The sequence below is a fragment of the Thunnus maccoyii genome, chromosome 3 (assembly GCF_910596095.1).
Source record: "Thunnus maccoyii chromosome 3, fThuMac1.1, whole genome shotgun sequence".
Lineage (NCBI taxonomy): Eukaryota > Metazoa > Chordata > Actinopteri > Scombriformes > Scombridae > Thunnus > Thunnus maccoyii.
In genome coordinates, this window is record NC_056535.1 from 19,026,301 (window position 1) to 19,044,966 (window position 18,666).

Here is an 18,666-nt window from a genome sequence, read left to right on the forward strand (position 1 = left end):
TCTCAACATGCATGTTAATAAGTTAATAATAAATCATACAAGAACAGCCTTCAAGTTATGAAACATATTTGTGTCCAAAATAGCCACGTTCCATTCAAGATTGCTACCATACATTTAGTTGCATTCAGTTTAAGGGGTCAGCATATGACCACAAAATACACAAATTCAATGTATAAGCACCAATAGGCACCTAAAAATAGCAATCCCTTCATTGTATGTCATACCTTGTCCCTACCTCTGTTTCCTGTCTCTCTGCTTTTTCAACAAGTCAAGTCAATAAAAAAATGGCAAAAAAAATCTTTTTAATTCAATATTTACAAATCATGACGATCCTTATTTATATTAAAAGAGCATCATTCTTTCAGGCACATTATGTGTAAGATGCATGTTTTTTTTTCCTCAAGGTTGATCCACAAACCTTGAACTACACAAAAAAATTGCTGTGCTACAAATCTATTTTTCACATCTATCAAATTATGTAGGGTCATTAAAGTGAATTCTATCATCTTACTGTATTTAGAAGGCGCACTATCATAAGAGCCATATGCACAACAGCTTTATAATGGCTGTATACAATCCGGTGCCCTTTAACACTACGCTGAACACGAAATGATGTGGCAAAAAATAAATCTAATTACAACACTCAACCATTCAGCATCAAAAGCCATGCCTGCAGAGAGGGCCCCAAAGAACAGAGCTGAGAAACAAACACAGGAGGACTCTAGCTGCGTGTTTGGAGATAGGATAGAGAGGCACACTAACAACCATTTCCTGTTTTCATGCACGGTTATATTTACACTAATTATTAACCATATAACAATAGAAGGGGGTAAAAACATTTTATATAACCCCACGGAATGTAAAAGTACGGCACATTTGCTAATCTGTTTTAGGTAATGAATGGTAATGGCATTGTGAATGATTAACATTTGAAAGGCACTAATAACTCATTCTCTGCACCACATAAAAAGAGTGGGATTTCTGCTTTAATCCACATGCCAGAATAAATAATACCAAAAGGTTTCACACTTAATACCCTTTATATCTGTGTTACAAGAGTTGGTGATGTCTGTTACTTTTTTCTGCTTTCTTTTATTACTTGCGGTCTGTTCTCCCTTTGTTTCTCTAGTCTTGAGAAGCATGCTGTAACCTTGAACAAAAAACATTTGATGAGCAAGAAAAGTAATTATTTTAATAATTATTTTTCAATGTCATTTCAAACTATTTAAACTCTTCTACAAGACATTTTTCCCCAACACCCTTTCACTCTGTTTGTACTGAAGTGGTAACCTTGGTATTGAATGAAAAAAAGAAGAAGATATTATTAAGATATTATCAATTATAAATAGTGGTGAACATAGAAATAAGCTGTAAAATACAAAATGGTTTTGCAAATGTTTTAAGCCTTTTATTGTTCTAGAAAACCTCCAGTCTTAAGGTTTTAAAGGGCTACTTCAGTAAGTTTGTACTGCACTTCCATAAAGTTAGCTATAGCTTACAAACAGACATTTTGAAATCAAAGCAGCAAGATTTCAGATTTCATAACTTTTAGCTACGCTCACCGGAATCCTATATTATCCATAATACAACTCAAGAGAGCCTTTTTGTTAGACTGCCTTATAAATGCCCACACGTTTCCTTTCAAACTCCACACCCCCCACTATACAATGCAAGCCCAAGCTGAGATAACCCCCTGATGACATCATCTGATGACATCATCAGAGGTTATCTTCTCAGTTGTCTCTGCTTCAGGGTTATTTTTTTTTTTTTTTAGTAAACTGACTTTCATGTGTCAAATCTGTTTGTTCCCCTTTAAAACTATGACTTGAGCTCTTCAGGAATCTGTAAGTCTATGTACTATGTACTTTTCAGTGGATCCATTTCAGCATCCTTTGAAAGCCAGAATTTTCCCTATAGGTAACTTTTTATCACTTGCAACCTCTCTATATGGTTCCAGAAAAAAAAAAAAAAAAGTGGTATCATCAGTCTTCAGCTCTAAAACAGTAGCTTCATGGAGATGTGGTGAAATTGGACTTCAGAAGTATCACTGTGATGCCACAAGTCTGCAAAAATGAGCTTATAAAGTCCAAGATTACAGACTGTTTCAAGCACAACTGAATCCATGCCCAATCGAATTCAGCCTTATCAGCAAGCTAAAGTGCATCTTAACATTCATCTTGGTATTTATGGCCTCAATCAAATGCTTTATCATTTCCAATAATTAAATATCTATTTGCTTGACAAGAGATTTCACAAATAGTTCATGAAGAGTTTTAGTTTGTTGGTCTCTATGGAAAAACTCACCTATCTAAACACTACAGTAACTTGCCGATTCTCCCTCTTTCAACATTGACCCTCGAGGCCCTATATTGCAACATTTGTCATAGCGGCTTGCAGCGACAGGATGTTTTACCTCTACAGGGAACCTTCTGCCATTTATGCTATGTTCTGAGCCTGCTGATCCATTACTCTGGCCCCAGTGAAACTCCATCTTCTCAGCCTTAAAACGCCCAGGCAGTCCAGCACCTCTTACAAAGTAGTCGTCCTTCAGGAGAACAGCAACTGGAGACAAAAAGGGATAAAAAAAAAAAAAAAAAAAATTATGGAATGTAACAAAGACAGAAAATTAAGCACACTCATGCAACTGCAGTGAAAAGGAGATTAGTAATCAAGGAACCCAGAGCAGCAGTGCCTCGTCTTTTTTTTTTTTTTTTTTTTTTTAAAGTCCCATTATCTGAAGATCTCAACTTAATTCTCATTATCTCAGTTCTCATCTGTTTTTTATAATCACAATTATCTTATTATCTCTAAACAACACATTTAAATTCTATGGTGTTCATTTTTATTCTATACGCTAATGATGCATTTTGTTATCTCAAGATAATAAACATAATCTGACTTGTCTATAATAGAATTACACAACGCCAGCTCTACCTGCTTCAGACCTGCTTTGACTGAGGGATGCTGTGGTGAACAGTTGCAGATAAAGCCACTCTCTCTTGAACTTGTTGCATGGTTCGCTAGGAAGACGCTATGACATTCACCTTCTTTATGATCTTCTTCCACCTGCTAGGTTTTTACAAGGCTATAATGCCAATGCTGCTGCTGCAGAATAGCAGGCAACTATTTAAAACTATTAAAAGTTTCTCTCATGCAAGATTAATGGCAATTTCTGCATTGCTGAAGGTTTCTTCCGCGACATTTTGGTCTAAGAACATTAAATTTTTTTTTTTTTGGCAGTGTCATTGTTATTTATAGAAATTAATGTCCAATGAATGTGCTTCCTATTTACAATAACTAGGTTTCTTCACCATACACACAGGAAAATGACTTTAAAACTATGACTTGATTTTTTTTTTTCATTTTGAATGTGTAAATACATTTTTTTAATTTATGACATTTTATGTATCAGTTACAATTAACTGCAGAGTAAATTTATATACTGTAAGTGTAAAGAGAAATGTAAGAAAAAGTTTTATCATATAGCAAAAGTCAAATCTGTCTTCTGACAAGCACTTGCTTATATAGCCTCAGCTCGCCATCATTATTTGCTGTGGAAATTATTTTCCATGAGCATGTCCTCTGAAAATCGACTGTTGCATGAACTTAGTTTAAGACTTGGCCTTAGTCTGGTCTAGACTAATCTAATTAAGCCTGTCTGTTGCATAAATATTAAGACTGACTTAATTTGAGGTAGGAAAGTTAGCCACCTCTCCCCCTGGCTAAGCCTGAGAGAGCTTTGTTACTATAGCAACAATCTGTCAGAATGTCAGAAGACACAAGCACACAGCTATATTGATTTTCGCAACAAAAAAGGACAAGAGAGGAGCAATTTTTACATTTGTGAGAGTGCAATTTTCTTAGGAGACAGTGCTTGCTCTGTGCTGACGATGGCAAATGTTTGGTTTTTTGAGGGATAGAAACAACCCAGTACAGAGATACAATGAAGTGGCTACTAAAAGTTATTACAAGCAATCATTTGACATCAAGGTGTCACAGACCTCATTGTAAAGACAGTTCAACTTTGGAGTGATATTTAGCCCTTTTCCCAGTAAGCTACCATGATGTCCGTTGATGTTGGTATCAACGGCTTCATTGCAATCTCAAGATTCATATGATACCACTGGCTTCAGACTAGCTTAAAAACTGAGCCTGTGACAGCCTTCAAAAGACAATATTGTTAATGCTTACCAGTGGGCTGCAGTTTAATTTAGGTGTAAAATGCATCAATCTTCTGCTGCTAAGCGTTGCTGTTGAATCTGCAATTGTTTCTCTTCTGAGAAACAATTGCAGATTCGCATTGCGCGACAGGCTATCTAAGTCAGTCTTATACTAGTCACTCATAAGGAAGCTTTATGCAACAGGTAAAATTAAGTGTCTATAGCAAGTCTGACTTGAAGTAAAATTTGAGTCAAAGACTAGGTCTATTTTTAGGCAACTTGCCCTTGGTCTCAAATCTAAATGAAACCTAAAAACACTAAGAATTACAAAGTGGTCACTTCCTTATTCCTTTTCATTTCTATTAGGCAAAAGGTGACCCGCAAGCTACATGTGGCCCCTGTTCTCACTCAGTGCGGCCTGCGTGTCAATTTCCAAATATCAATAAATTATTGGTTTTACAGGTGTTGAAAGCAAGCGCGCCATTTGACCACATTTGAACAAGATCCCAACTGTAATTATACTGTCCACTGATAGAGGGCGCTCCCTCAAAATGCAAGAGGACTGTAGCAAAGCAACCGCAGTCTCCTCTGGTCTCGCCCACCAGGCCTCTTCCGCAAAGACACACAACGAAGAAAGACATGAGTGGCCAAAAAACAAACCTGGACCAAGAGAACCGTGTCTTCCAAGCAAGATGGGAAACAGATTATCTTTTTTTGGAATTCAAAGGCAAACCTATGTGTTTAGTGTGCCTGGAAACAAAATCAGTTACAGAGGAGTAAAACTTGAGTCGCCACTACAGCACCATGCACAAAGACAAATATGACATGTACACCGGAGCTGCCAGAGCCTCTATCATCCCTGACCTCAAAGGAAAAATACACTGACAGCAGAGCCTTTTCTACCAAAGCCACAACCACATACAAGTCCTTTTTATTATTGGCTAAATCTTGTTTCATTTTGATCTCACAGAAGGCCCTCTGTGCCGAGACAATGAACTTCAGCCATGTCATGGATTTGGTTACCGAGGTTACCAATCTCATCTGAGGAGGGAACAGGTCTCTAAATCATAGGATGTTTGTAGCCTTTTTGGATGATATGAACGCAACTTATGGGGATTTACAGATGCACACTGAGATCAAATGGATGAGCCGTAGGAAGAGCTTGGGGAGGTTTTATGTGCTACGCACTGAAATGCTAGTGTCCTTGGAGGACAGCATTCGATGCGATACAAGTGCTTACTGCAGTAAACTCAGATTTTCTCTGCGACATGGCCTTCCTTGCGGATCTTACCTCACATCTTAATCACGGGAATATGCAGTTGCAGGGAAAAGATCAAACTATGTTGGATCATTATGCACACATGAACACATTTCAGTGTAAGCCCTGGTCAAAGAAGGCTGTTCATATGACCATTCAAATTTGGCACACTTTCCTGCCTTGAAGACCTGCGCAAAGATGTCCCCAAATGCGATAAAACATTGCTCAAGAACAGAGCCGACACAGAAACACTGCAGCAGCAGTTCAAGTACTGCTTTCAAGATTTCTAAGCCATGCAGCCACGAATTGCGTTATTCACTGACCCCTCTCTGCTGCTGTCAGTGAGCAACCCCCAGAGTTGCAGCTTGAACTGTGAAATCTACAGTAAGACCCCTTCTTTCAAGCAAAGTACAATGAGAGGGGAATTTCATTTCGGAGACTACTCCCCAAGTCCTGCTTTCCACTCCTCAGGGATTTTGTACTCTCAATGACCAGTATGTTTGGGAGCACTTACATCTGCAAGAGCAGCTTCTCAATGATGAAGCACATCATGTCAAAAGAGAGAAACAGGCTGACAGATGAAACTGTTCCAGTTCATGCAGATTGGATGTACAAACACTGACACTGACATTCAGTCTATTGTACACCAGCAGGAAAGGCCACAAGTATCTCATCAAGGCAAACTTAAATGTCAATGGTCACTTTTGTACCATTATTGAATGATAATATTTGGGACCCCATTATAATGGTATATTACTCAGGAATGTGGATGTTTTGTTTCTGTGTTAAGCTCATGAAATGAATAGAAGCATTACTAAATGCATTTGAATATGAAAAATAGAAATGCTGGTAATAGAAACTTTGATTACCGGCATATATTTTGTTCCTTTTCATTAAATTAGTAGCTATAATTGGCTTATTGAGTAATACTTGAGGGATACAGTATCCTACTGGTGGAAGTGCACAGTCACAATCTGGCCCTCTGGTAGTGAGGATAAAATTTTTGTGGCCCTGTCTATCATCAAAGTTGCCCATTCCTGTATTAGGTTATTCACATAGGATGTACTGTAGTTGTGGTCCCAAGGATATTCAATCTAGATTTTTTTCAGTATTCTCTTACCTGGGTCTCAGGAACTTGACTCACATTGATAATATAACGACTTGTTCAAATTTTTGAAAATAAGCGGACAGAAAACACCTTTGTGTATTTACTATGGCAGTATTAAAACCACAATGTGAGAAATATTTCTGTAAATTTAAACTCCGCAACCAACAATTCAACTCTTAAACCTCAAAAAATTACTACTTTTCAGAAATATTAGTCAAAACATCATCACAAAGGAGAAGACACCACAGCTCTGCTTTTTCTTGTTGTTGGCCAAAAGTCCAATTTCCTTGTTATGAACTTCACCACCATGCATGTTTGAAACTCTGCAGTGGTTTCTGTAAGGTTTTTTTTTTTCAAGGGTCATACAATTTCACAATTAACAGTAGACCATATAATCCTCCTTCTGATGTCAAAACAGACATTACTGCTTTTATGAGGTTTCCAAGAGCAATTTTGTTTTGCCTACAAAGTTCAACCCTTCTGCTTTTCGTGAAAGCAAACATCTGTAAATGTACTCGGCAGAGTCATGTAAGGGTGAGTTTAAGCTGTGTTACTTGTCCTGTTTTCCATGGCATCTGAAACGCCATCATAACAAGGCAGATTACCAATCTTCTGGTGTCTTTACCAAGGTTACATGATAATGTATCTATAACCCTTAACCATGTCTACATTTGATATCATTAGCCAGATTAGACCTGGTGCTCTGTCGGCTGAGCCCCCCCCGTTACAGGGGGATTTAGTCAGCCTCTCTGGATGAGGACAACCCACTTTTAATCGTATCACAAAGCAAACCAAAAGGATGAGCAAGTGTACAAGCAAACACAGACTGTCAGCAAACACAGATGACATGATGAGCAAGCTGTGCAGAGAGAATGGATGAAATCAGGGTAGGTGAAATGGATCCAGAAGCAGGACGAACTGTGAAGAAAAAGAGGGTGAGATCTAGAGAAAAGGAGGGAAAAGACAAGACGAGATCTGAAGAGTGGAGAACCTAGAAGAGCCTGGAGTGATGAGGGATGAGCTGAGCCCCTGTCGTGAGGCTAGAAAGAATCTGCCAGCAGTATTAACGTGCCAGTGCTGCTTAAGCTGATGGCCCACAGCATGAAGGAAAGGTTTTTAGATGCAGGAGATTTTCTAAGACACAAAGCATCAGGTCAAAGTGAAAATCAGTCTGCACTGGGAAAGAACTACCTATCACATGAACATAATTGTGTGACTCATTTACAAACAGGCAAACATTTACAGAGATGGTAATAAATCCCTGTTACTGCTGTTGTTGAAGAAGTGTAATCCTGTGTGCAACATGAGGAAAGTCAAGGAAAGGAGATGCTAGCTGGCCCTGGGAGTTTCATTAGAAATGCGGCCCTGGGTGTGTTTGAACCCTCCAACAGCAGAGCAGGAATTAGAAGCTAAGCCAAAAAGACCTTGAATCACAGCCTGTGAAAGAAGAGGAGTGTGTGTGAAAGTAAATCCTTGATCAATGCAAATGTCTCTGGGGCCGTCCGATACCTCATGAATTTGCTTGAGAGTTGTTTGAAATTTTACTAAGAAATGTTTTGTTGAGGAACACTGCTTGAATGGCGGCCAATCAGCTCGATCTCAAAGCAGGTCAAGCCGCAAGGGAACTTTGTGGAATCAATCGCAATGAACTTTTAAGATCTGTTCACTGAGTTCTTAATTACAACATTGACTTTTAAATAGTATGAAGGATGTTTAAGCCCATACGCGAAGGGTTTGAACAGTTTGACTTCAGTACATCTTAAAAGCGGTATTTAAAAAAAAGACACTATGGCAGATGTTAATGCTCGTGAATGAACATGATCAATTGTGGAAATATCATTAAAATTGGCGTGTAATGTTTAAAATCTTGCTCCAACTGTATTAAATATATTTTGTGGCTACAATATATATGAGGAAAGGGATAACTCAATTGCAAACACACAGCTGGAACGTAAAAATCGATCAAGCCTGCTAGATTTCAGTCACACCGGTAAGAGCAATGTTTAGTGACACTGGGAAAAACATTCTGGTGCCGTTCTAGCAAAAGCTTTTTCCTTTGAGACTAAACATTTGAGACTGGTAGCACTCCCCCCTACATCACTCTTCTGTAGCAGTCCAAGGAAACAAATGAGGAAACCAGAAGGAAGTATTCCTAGTCTCTAGTGTGATGTATGATGTGTGAAACACTGCAGGTAAAACAAGTGTATACACTGCGTGGTTGAATTTTCATTACAATACAACTTATGTTTATGTTAATACTGCACAATGAGCAACCGCAATAACAGCGTAAGCACTTCACTCATCTATACCTGAGTGTTATCAACTGTCATCATGACGCTGTCAATGACACTCTGACCACAGCTGATGGCACATACTATACTGTAGATGAACGACATTCACTTCAAGACTTCTGCTCAGCTCCTGAGGGCACGAGCGCTGTGACAACCACACAATGACAACAATGGGTTTGAATACATTCGGTAAAAAAATGAAATCACAGTTTATTAATGTGACATGGCTGACGCAATCTTTAACGACTTAAGTACAATTCACAAACAATGGCTGTCATGAGCACAGAGAAGATTGTGGATTTGGTAAATGCACAGACAAAAAAAAAAGGAAAAAAATAATCAAGGACACAATGAATCATGATTTGGAAAACAAAGAGGACTCAGAAGGCCAAATATTCACTTGGAAAAAAAACAAGAAAAAAACAGGTCACATTGAAAACTTTGAAAACTTCTGAGAACATGAAGGGCAAATCCTTTTAGAATAACTAAAATAACTAAGTTGGTGATGAGCTCACCAATTAATGCACCGGAGAGCTAACAAACTCCAATATGACTATGATATATTGAAACCCATCCATGTATGCGTAGCTGATATGACCATATATTTGTTATTTTTGAATGTTAATGTTAAAAACATTATTAATCATTACTATTTAATTAAAAATGTTGTTTCAGAGAGCAGTAAAGTCTACCCTTCATTTCAGATAGCTAATTCCTAAAAGGGCAGTAGTAAACCAATAATAAATCAGTTTCACAATACTACGGTGTGAATTAACTAAACACTAAATTGACCTCTTCTAAACAGCATTTGCATAATAATATTTTGCAGTAATAGTGTTTTCATCATTTTCACAGTGTTAAGCAATCTAAAATTCCCTCTGTACTGTATGTGCCCAAAATTACAGGCCAGCCGTGTTATTTCTATCTTTGTAAATAAGCAGCCCAAAGCCTTGCTCAGCTGTCCCAGTGGCCTTGGTTGTCATGGAGGCTAACAACTCTCATTATGATCAAACGCAAAAGATGACACTACTCTCAGAGAGACACAGTGCCGAAAGCGGAGGAGATCAATTAAGGTCAGAGTTTTCACACCAATGGTCGGATTTGCTGACTGGAGAAAAAAAAAAAAAAATCGTAGCAATGGTTTGAAGAAGAGATAGTTAATCAAGTAACCTTCAAAATATTTTTGTTAAGAGGGCATGCAGGCTGTGAACAAACAGAAAGGTGAGAGGCGGACTGATTAAGGCAAACTAACAATTTTTACAAAAGAATTACTAAAACCACAAGAATAATGACAGACTGATTACTATCATATGTGATGATTTTTACTTTACTGAAACATTAGACATTAGTTTTTGAAATGTGCCATTGAAAACACATAAAATCAATCTGGGTACTATGTTTTGTCCCAGGAGAGGGTGATATGGATAAAATCATCTATCAAGGTATATATTTTATATTGCAACGTCAATTTTTTTTTACAATTCTATTAGGACACATTTAGATAAAATACCAGATGAGAATGTCTGTTTTTGTCTAACTGAGTGAATAAAATACAGGTACTTCAACTATCACATTGATGGAATAAAGCAGTTAAAGCAGTTCTTTTGAATAATTTGCAAACCTGTCTGCAAAGGTCAAATACTTCCAGAGATATTAAAGGGATATTTATTACAGGTCAAACAGAGTAAACCTTCTATTGTGTCATTGCATATTGCCATGAGGTCATTTGAATTTTGTATTTCGGTATCATTAAGTTAGTGTTTCTGATGTAAACTCTATAATGCAGACCTGTTTTTCCAGTGTTTTTCATGGTGGTCTGGTTAGAGGACTCAGTGTTGAACTTGTCAAGCACCAGCTCCTGGTACTGCTCCGAAACCAGAGCTTGCTCATCTGCAATGTCCACAGGTGATTGGTTGTTCGCAGCACACTCTGGGTACAAGGTTGCCCAGCCTCGAGGTCCGTGGCTTCCTGCAGACACAGAGGAGACAAAACCTTATGAAAAATGTCGACTAGTCCGCAGAAATCACCTTCGTCTAAGGATACTGGCTCGAATGCACACAGAATTAGAAACACTGAGACAATATTACTGCTCCAGCAGCAGCCAGGTTTCAATATGCCCTTAACGGAAATTGTGAGAAAGAGGACAATGACTCTTTCATATTCATTCAGCTGCAGTGCCCTCTAAACCCTTTCAACAGCTGGGAAAACATGTAAACACAATGAAAATTCATCATCTGGCTACAGGCAATTCCAGCGTTAATTGTCCATATAGGATATAAATATCCAAATGAGGCATATTCCTACAGCGCTACACATACTGAAACTGAGCCTGGAATGTTAAAAAAAAACAAAACATTACACCAAATAGGCTATTCAATAGAAAATACTCCACGTTAACAATTCATGTGCAGTGTGTGCTGCAAACTAACTTCCTGTAGAATCCCCATCCACTGTCTGCTCTTTTAATCCTCTATCCCCTACAGTGGCGCTTCTACAAAGGAATAATCCACAACCGACAGGGGTCCCCTTGATCTCTTCTCGGGTACAATGGGCCAATGCAACAACAAAAGCTGAGGGATCAGGGGAACAAGGAAGCATGCATGGTTTTTAACTTTTCTGGGTTAACACAATATTCATGATCCCATTCCCTACAGATATAGGGCAACGTTGCTACTGGCTCATGAAAAAGAAATGAGAATTCCTCTTTACTAAAACACCCTGGATCAAGGGTGGCTTTATGTCTTGCTATGTATAAACACCTTGCAGCCAAAGACACTGTGCTCGCGTCCCTCGAAAAAGAAAGCGTGATTCAGGATTATTTCTGAAATATCAAATGTTTTACCACATCAACCAGAGAACAACCATAAACATGCTGCGTGGGGTGTGCAGACACGTAAACAGGAATAATGTCATTCATTTCTCCGATGAATATGTCTCTAGATTTGGAAAAGAGTGCACTAAAGACAGTAAAGCCCTGGAATAATCTTAGATTTGTCCAGTGATTTAAATTAAGATAAATTACCTTCTAAACACCACCTGTAAGATTATGGACTGATAAGGTCGGGAAAAGTTGGAATTGATTTGAGCTGCATTTCTAACTAATGACTGCTTTAGCAGGCAGGATTAAATTTGTCAGTCATGGCTTTAGACTAACTAATATGTCTGTACCAGTACAGCTGCAGCATCTCATACCCTGGAACAGAGCCCATTATGAATGCAATACTAATACTATAATGCAAAAGAAAGCTGCTTGTCAATCATAAATACACACAAGGGATTTATATAGAAAGTGTTCTAAGTACTTTAGATTTACTTTTGAGCCTTTATGTAGACAAAAAAAATACATCTATTATCTTCTTCCATTTCATTTGATTCATGTTTGCTAGCAATTTAGCCTTAACCTCATCTTTAACATGGCAGCTCTCACAAGTACAATTAAAATAATAGGCTAATTTTGATTAACTGTTAAAGCAATATTTTTCATATCAACACTAAAGCAAAGGACTCCCTGTATTGTGAAAGGGCTGCTACCAAGGACCTCTATGGAAGGTCAAAAGAATTTGAATCTTGTAAGCAACCTAATACATAATTATAAAATAAAAAACACTACAGAATACTTTATATTTTACTTTTAAAACCATCTATCCTGTGGTTTTAATTCTCTTCTTTCCAAATTTCTAGACAGTAATTTTATGTTTTGCACTTTCAAACCATTATGTATTCTTTTTTTAAAAATTGACAAAATGAATATGTCCAATATTCAAAAATCTTAAGTTGCTCAAATTTGGTTGATCATTTTCAGACTTAAAAATCCAAAGTCTAAAAAGTAATCTAAATTTTTGGATTAATTTGAATTGGCAAAATTCCAGGGGAGGCTAGCTTGCTGTGCTTCCCTCCAGTAATGCTACGGCTAACACTCCGCTAGCCTCCCAGCTAGCCCCGGCTCTCTGTGTGGATCCAACTGGAGCACCAAGCCCTGGTTTGTTATTCAGGTTAAAGTCAGAAGAAGCAGCAGGTCTGTCAGGCAGCTGAGTGAAGTGGAGCCTTCGGAAAAGGCACCAGGTCCGTCAGGGTTAAACAGTCCATGGCAGAGCTGCTGTGTTCGGCTGCACAGATAGGAAACACCTCGGCTGACAGGATGTACCACTCTGTTTGAAAAGACTTCTTTTTGGTTTATAACAGCGGTTGGCAACCAGCATATTAGGTGCATTACCGCCAACTTCTGCTTTAGAGTGTGGACCAGAGATTAAATCCTTCCCATTAATCCTGTCTGTCTAATAAACTCAAAGAAAACGCTACTGCTCCACCCACTTGGCGAGTTCATTAAAGTTTTAATGCTGAGCTCCTGGATTTCAGTTTTCCTAAGTTCTTCCTTCATGTATTGTCTTTCTTGATCATACTTAGTACAATCTGTGATTGCATGCAAAATAGTCTCCTCAGCCAAGTGAAAAAAACATGTGCATTTATCAGTATCAGCATCGGCAATTGGCCAAACCGAGTTGGAAAACAGTGGCATATCAGCAAAATATCCAATATCATGCATCCCAACAAATAACCATCAAACACTCAGCAGATGATTTACTGTGGAAACAGGCGATATTATAATTTCATTTTCCTCCTCTGCATTTCTCTCTTCTTCATTCTCCATTTTCTTGTGTTGCGCAAGAGATGACTCGCTTAGAACCTCAATGAATGTAAAACGAAAAGAAGTACCAGGTACCGGGTACTATCCATAATTTTTACCCGATGGAAAACCAAAAAAGGCAAAGAGTCGAGTCGACATACCATGTGGTGGAAAAGCAGTTACTTACCGCTTCCCCTACCATTGCCTGGAGGGGCGGGACCCCCCACCCCTCCTGAAAGAAACAAAATAAATTTATGTTTTTTACCTAATTTATGTGCGCATGTTTACTGTAAGTGCAATAAAAGCTTCATAAGTAAAAAGCCGATAAGAATAATTTATTGATGTGATCCGCGCAAAAGATGGACAGATAACGACCCCAAATGTCTGAAATTCAGGTCAAAACAGCAAGTATCAGTCTTCCATTAAGGCGGAAAGTAGCTAGTGTGCAGTTGGGATAGAGAGAGAGAGAGAGAGAGCATGTGTATGACGGTGAGGCTGGCGACCAGAGCAGAGAGTAGAGGTTAGCAGTATAGCTGTGAACATAGCAGTGCAATGTGTGTACAATTTAGGCTATTTGTCAGTGAATAAATGCTACAATTCCTCAGGACCCAAGCCAAGTTCCCATGTCTTGCTTGCCATCTGCTGATTAAAATGAAGGGTGTCAGCCCCAAAGTCAGCAACAATGGGTTAGCCTAACCTGACCAGGCTCACTTAAAGTGGACTGACCTTTAAGGTGGACCAGCTATTCTCATTTTAGTGACAATCTCAACTGCTCCTAAACAGAGAGCAGAAAAATGTCTGGCTGCTGACATGGGGGTGTGGCGGCTCCCCCCGCTGCCGTCCCCTCATAGCAGTCAACCCAGGGGAAACACTGTTATTTGTATATGGATATCTGTTCATTACTTCTGGCAACTGGCCACTACACATTTACCATTTCCATACAGTATTAATATGATTAATTCATGACAAAAAGTAATGTCAACAGCCAAATAGAGTCAATCTGCATTTTATTTATTGGACTTTGCACTGAAAGTTCAGCCTAAGTCGCAAGGCATATTTATATTACTCAACCTCATGGTGCTTGTAAGACAAGCTATATTGATTAATTTGTATAATCACATAATTGTATTCATTTTCAGTTTATGTCTCTAGATGGTTCTAGGACAAAGACTGGAGCTTAGACTGAAACCATGCAATATATTTATAGAGCCCTGGAAAATATAGTTGATAAAGTAGCACACACTTGAGGCTGTTGTACAATTGGTTATGACTTACTTCCATCCCATTTGTGAAAATCTATATTCTCTTTGGCAGAGCAGTCTGAAGTACAATGCCTCCAGTTGCTTTGAACATTTACAGTTCCTCTAACTGACAAAGTGTATGCTATGTGGGCTACTGACAATAAAAAAAATATAAAAAATAAAAAAACACTGGGAACTATTCTAGTTCTCCAGTGGGCAATTTCAACCCCCATTTTCTTGCTTTTCTTCTTTCTCCTCTTGAGTGAATTGCGGCAATCTACAAAAACCTTTTGAGATGTTACTGAGATATATAGGGCCTCACAAAACTTGACTGACATGTCTCAGAAGAAAAACAGATTCCATAGGTCAGCTGTGTGGAGACAGATTAAATGTTGACTCAGAACATGAAAGAAAGTAACAAAAGAAACAGGTTCAGATTTATTGTTGGTTAGTATAAATACATAAAAACAAAGCAAACACGCTATTATTTTATCCCACTATAAACACGTGATGTAATAAAATCAATAACTATGTTTCACAGGTCACTTTTATTCAAAGTGCAACTAGGAGAAAAGTGTAATCTTGTGCTAATTTTCCATTCAAACACACATTACATCCCATTTACTGCTAGAGAGATAATTCTGCCTTTCAAGAACAGAAAGGGAGGAGCAGTGCTAAAATCAGATAAGTGAGGGTTGCACAGCAGTCGATTAATCTGTCTCATTGCCATCCATCACAATGACTATAATCCTAGTGGTTAAGCCTTTCCCACTGCAGCCGTGCCACTCTATAAGGCCGAGGTGATCAAATTGAAAAAAGTACATGTTCTAAAATGCTGTAGATTGTTTTATTTAAAATGTAACACAACACATTTGCAGCTAAATACAGCATATGGCTCTGAGAGGAGAGCTCACACACTATGGCTGCATGACACACTTGTTCTGGTGAATATCTTTATATAGTTTTATATACATGCTGTACTCATTATTGACAAAGATGAGTCAGTACTGATGTTACAGCTCACCTTCCTGGAATATGGCAATATTTAGCATAAGTTATCAATAGCCATTGTTGTAGAGCCTGAATCACCTCTCTGGTTTGTTCAGTGTTTAAAGTAGAGTGAATGAGGTGAAACAAAATGGCAACTCAGTCTGATTATCAGGCTAGCTCAGTAGCTACCTGTAATCATGGATACAGATATTATTTGAGTTTTGAGTCCAACTGTGTGTTGGGAAAATAAATTCCAACTATATTTAACTATAAGCAAGACACTCGATGCCCAGCTGTTCACTACTGAATGCTGAACAGTAGCAGCCTGTAACTGAAGAGTATTGCTACTAGAGATGAAACGGTATGAAAATTTCATATCACAATTTATAGTGACCAAAATTACCAAATTACCAAAAATTACTAAAATCACGGTTATCGCGGTATTGTTCAAATGTGTTGAAAATGTTCAAGAAGTAGCCTACTGATACACACACTAAAATCATTTAAACAAGCAGTACTACGTACTTTTTGTTTGCATACACATTAAAATAATAACACAGCCAATACCTTATTTAAATATATGAAAACCATATCAAATGTGCATTACCATTAAAGATGGCACCATGTGGCCATGACAGGTAACTACACTTTGCACTGCAGCAAACAGGAATGTCTGTCTCGTGTATTGTATGTATGTACTGTATTCCTGTTGTCATTAAGCTGTTGCTTTTCTTTTTTCAACTTTTTCTTGTTGTTCAGCAACATACAGGAACTCCTCAGCTGCATTCAGACTGAAAACAGTCCTGCGTAAAACAATACATGAGGTTGTTGGTGTTGGGCGTGTTGTTTAAAATGCCAGTGAGACAATGAAATACAATCCAGCAAGTCCGGTTGGAGTACAGATTATTGCATTAAAAGGCTGATTAGAAAAACACAGCACACATCAAAGCACAGTTTATGAACTGGCCTTGAATTAGCAAATTAGTCCTCTTAAGGCTGAAAAATCTCTGTCACTGCCTTCCGCCATGTTTTCATTTACGCACACGTTTGATGCCGCGCCTGCGTCTGCAAGACTGTTGCTAACTTCGGTTAATGCTGGACAGTATTTACCGTGAGTTTTTCAAAGCACAGTAATCCAGCATGGTTTTAATGGTAATTAAAATTTGAAACGGTAATACTAACTGTTGGGAATTTACAGTGGTTTATCGTTAAACCAGTAAACGTTTCATCCCTAATTGCTAGAGTATAAAATAAATAGGATATTCAGTTGATAAATAACAAATCAAAGCAGAATAATGGTTGCAATCCTGAATTGGAAGGTGGGAAAACAATGATTTCCAGGGCTTGACATTAACTTTCTGAGGCACTTGTCCTTCTGTACTTGTCCTTCTGTACTGTGACACAGTACAGAAGCTAAAGACGCCCTGACTTCTGTTTCACTGAGACTTTAATGCTGTTTCCACACAGAGAAATGAAAATGAGCGTCCTCATATTAATTCAGTTACAAAATCTAAGTGCATCACGCAGCGTTTCTCCTGCCCAGCTGCTGACAGCCCTGTCAGCTCCCTTCACTTTAAATCAGCAGGTAGCAAGCAAGACACAGGAACTTGGCTTGGGTCTTGAAGAGAAGTAGCATTTATTCACTGATAAATAAATAAGCCTAAACTGTACACACATGCACTGCTACGTTTACAGCTATACCGCTAACTTCATACTCTCTGCTCTGGTCACAGCCTCACCGTCACACACCCACTCTCTCTCTCCCATTCTGAATTGGATGTATTATGGGGAAAAAATGCATTTGTTTCATATCAGTATTCTGAATATATTTATTTAACTAAATAGCTGAGTAATGAGTGGCACATAATGTGATGGCATAGTATTTTTTGCTGTTGTTGTTTATGACTTTTAACTTGTCTGGTGAGGCAAGTAAATTTCTCTTCCACTTGCCCTACAAAAACAAAAAATCCATTTGTCCCAGACAAGCGGACAAGCCTTAATGTTGTTAATGTGTTATTATTGTTAATGTCTGTTATCTACTTCTATTTATCTATATCTATTTTTAGCCTAACGATAATAAGCTGAACCCAATGATCTCTCTTGCATCATTTGTACTCTCAACAAAGCAGCATGCAGAGGTTAGATACAATATCACAAACACTTGTAAGATATAACACAATATCCTGCAACAAATCTTACTGCACCTTTGTGAAGTTTGTAATGTTCTATACATTCGTTGAGACTGTGAAAGTGAGATGTGATTATTTTTTCTGAGTTGTGTTTTAGTTTGTCGTGTCCCTACAGTGGATTGAACTATATTGTTTTTCTGTTATTTGTTGTTTGTGTTGTTTTCCTCTAACCCCTGTAAATATACAGTTGCTTTGGAATAAATCTGAATCGCTTCATGATGGGAATCAGATGAGTATTTGTACAACAGGTCCCAACAACTCAACTAACAGGACTCTGGTGGAAAGAAGTACCTTAATAAACAGTATATGTAGACTGATTCATAAAGTCAGCTGTTTACGGTAGGAAGTGACCACATGATGAGTGAAAAGTTGTTGACCTTAAAGGACTCATACAATATTGTATTTGCAGTGAGGAACTGTTTAACCACATGAGTGCTGGTTTGATGCTAAAATGTTTAAAGGGAACATATGCTTTTTGAGATCTTCTGTTATTTATATACTGTTATGATGTCAGATATTTATAGTAAACATGGTCAAAGTTCCAAAAGTCAAGCGTCGAGCATGCCCATAAATGGCCATCTGTTCCATAGCCTTTCTTGCTATGTTGTTGCTAAAGTTTTTCCCATGTGTCATTTGTGTTGTCCACTCTCATATTTCGGATCAGATTCCGGCTCGAACATGTATGGATGTATTTGAGAAGTTTACATTTAAAGAACAAGAAAAAGTTGTGAAATCTTACTACTATAGTTTGTCGCATGATTTGTTGACGTAGCATCTGGAGCCGACGGAAGTCAGCTTTCAAAAG

At 38.1% G+C, this 18,666-nt stretch overlaps 1 protein-coding gene across 1 annotated transcript in view; it reads right to left on the minus strand.

Annotated features, from left to right (window-relative positions):
• ca16b (carbonic anhydrase XVI b) overlaps positions 1-18,666 on the minus strand; it is a 110,167-nt gene that overhangs the window by 38,091 nt on the left and 53,410 nt on the right. Inside the window, exons 3-4 of the mRNA XM_042405870.1 lie at positions 10,606-10,785; positions 2,414-2,562 (exon numbers count right to left, since the gene is read on the minus strand). Of these exons, the coding sequence (XP_042261804.1) occupies positions 2,414-2,562; positions 10,606-10,785 (329 nt within the window). The remainder of the gene's footprint in view (positions 1-2,413; positions 2,563-10,605; positions 10,786-18,666) is intronic.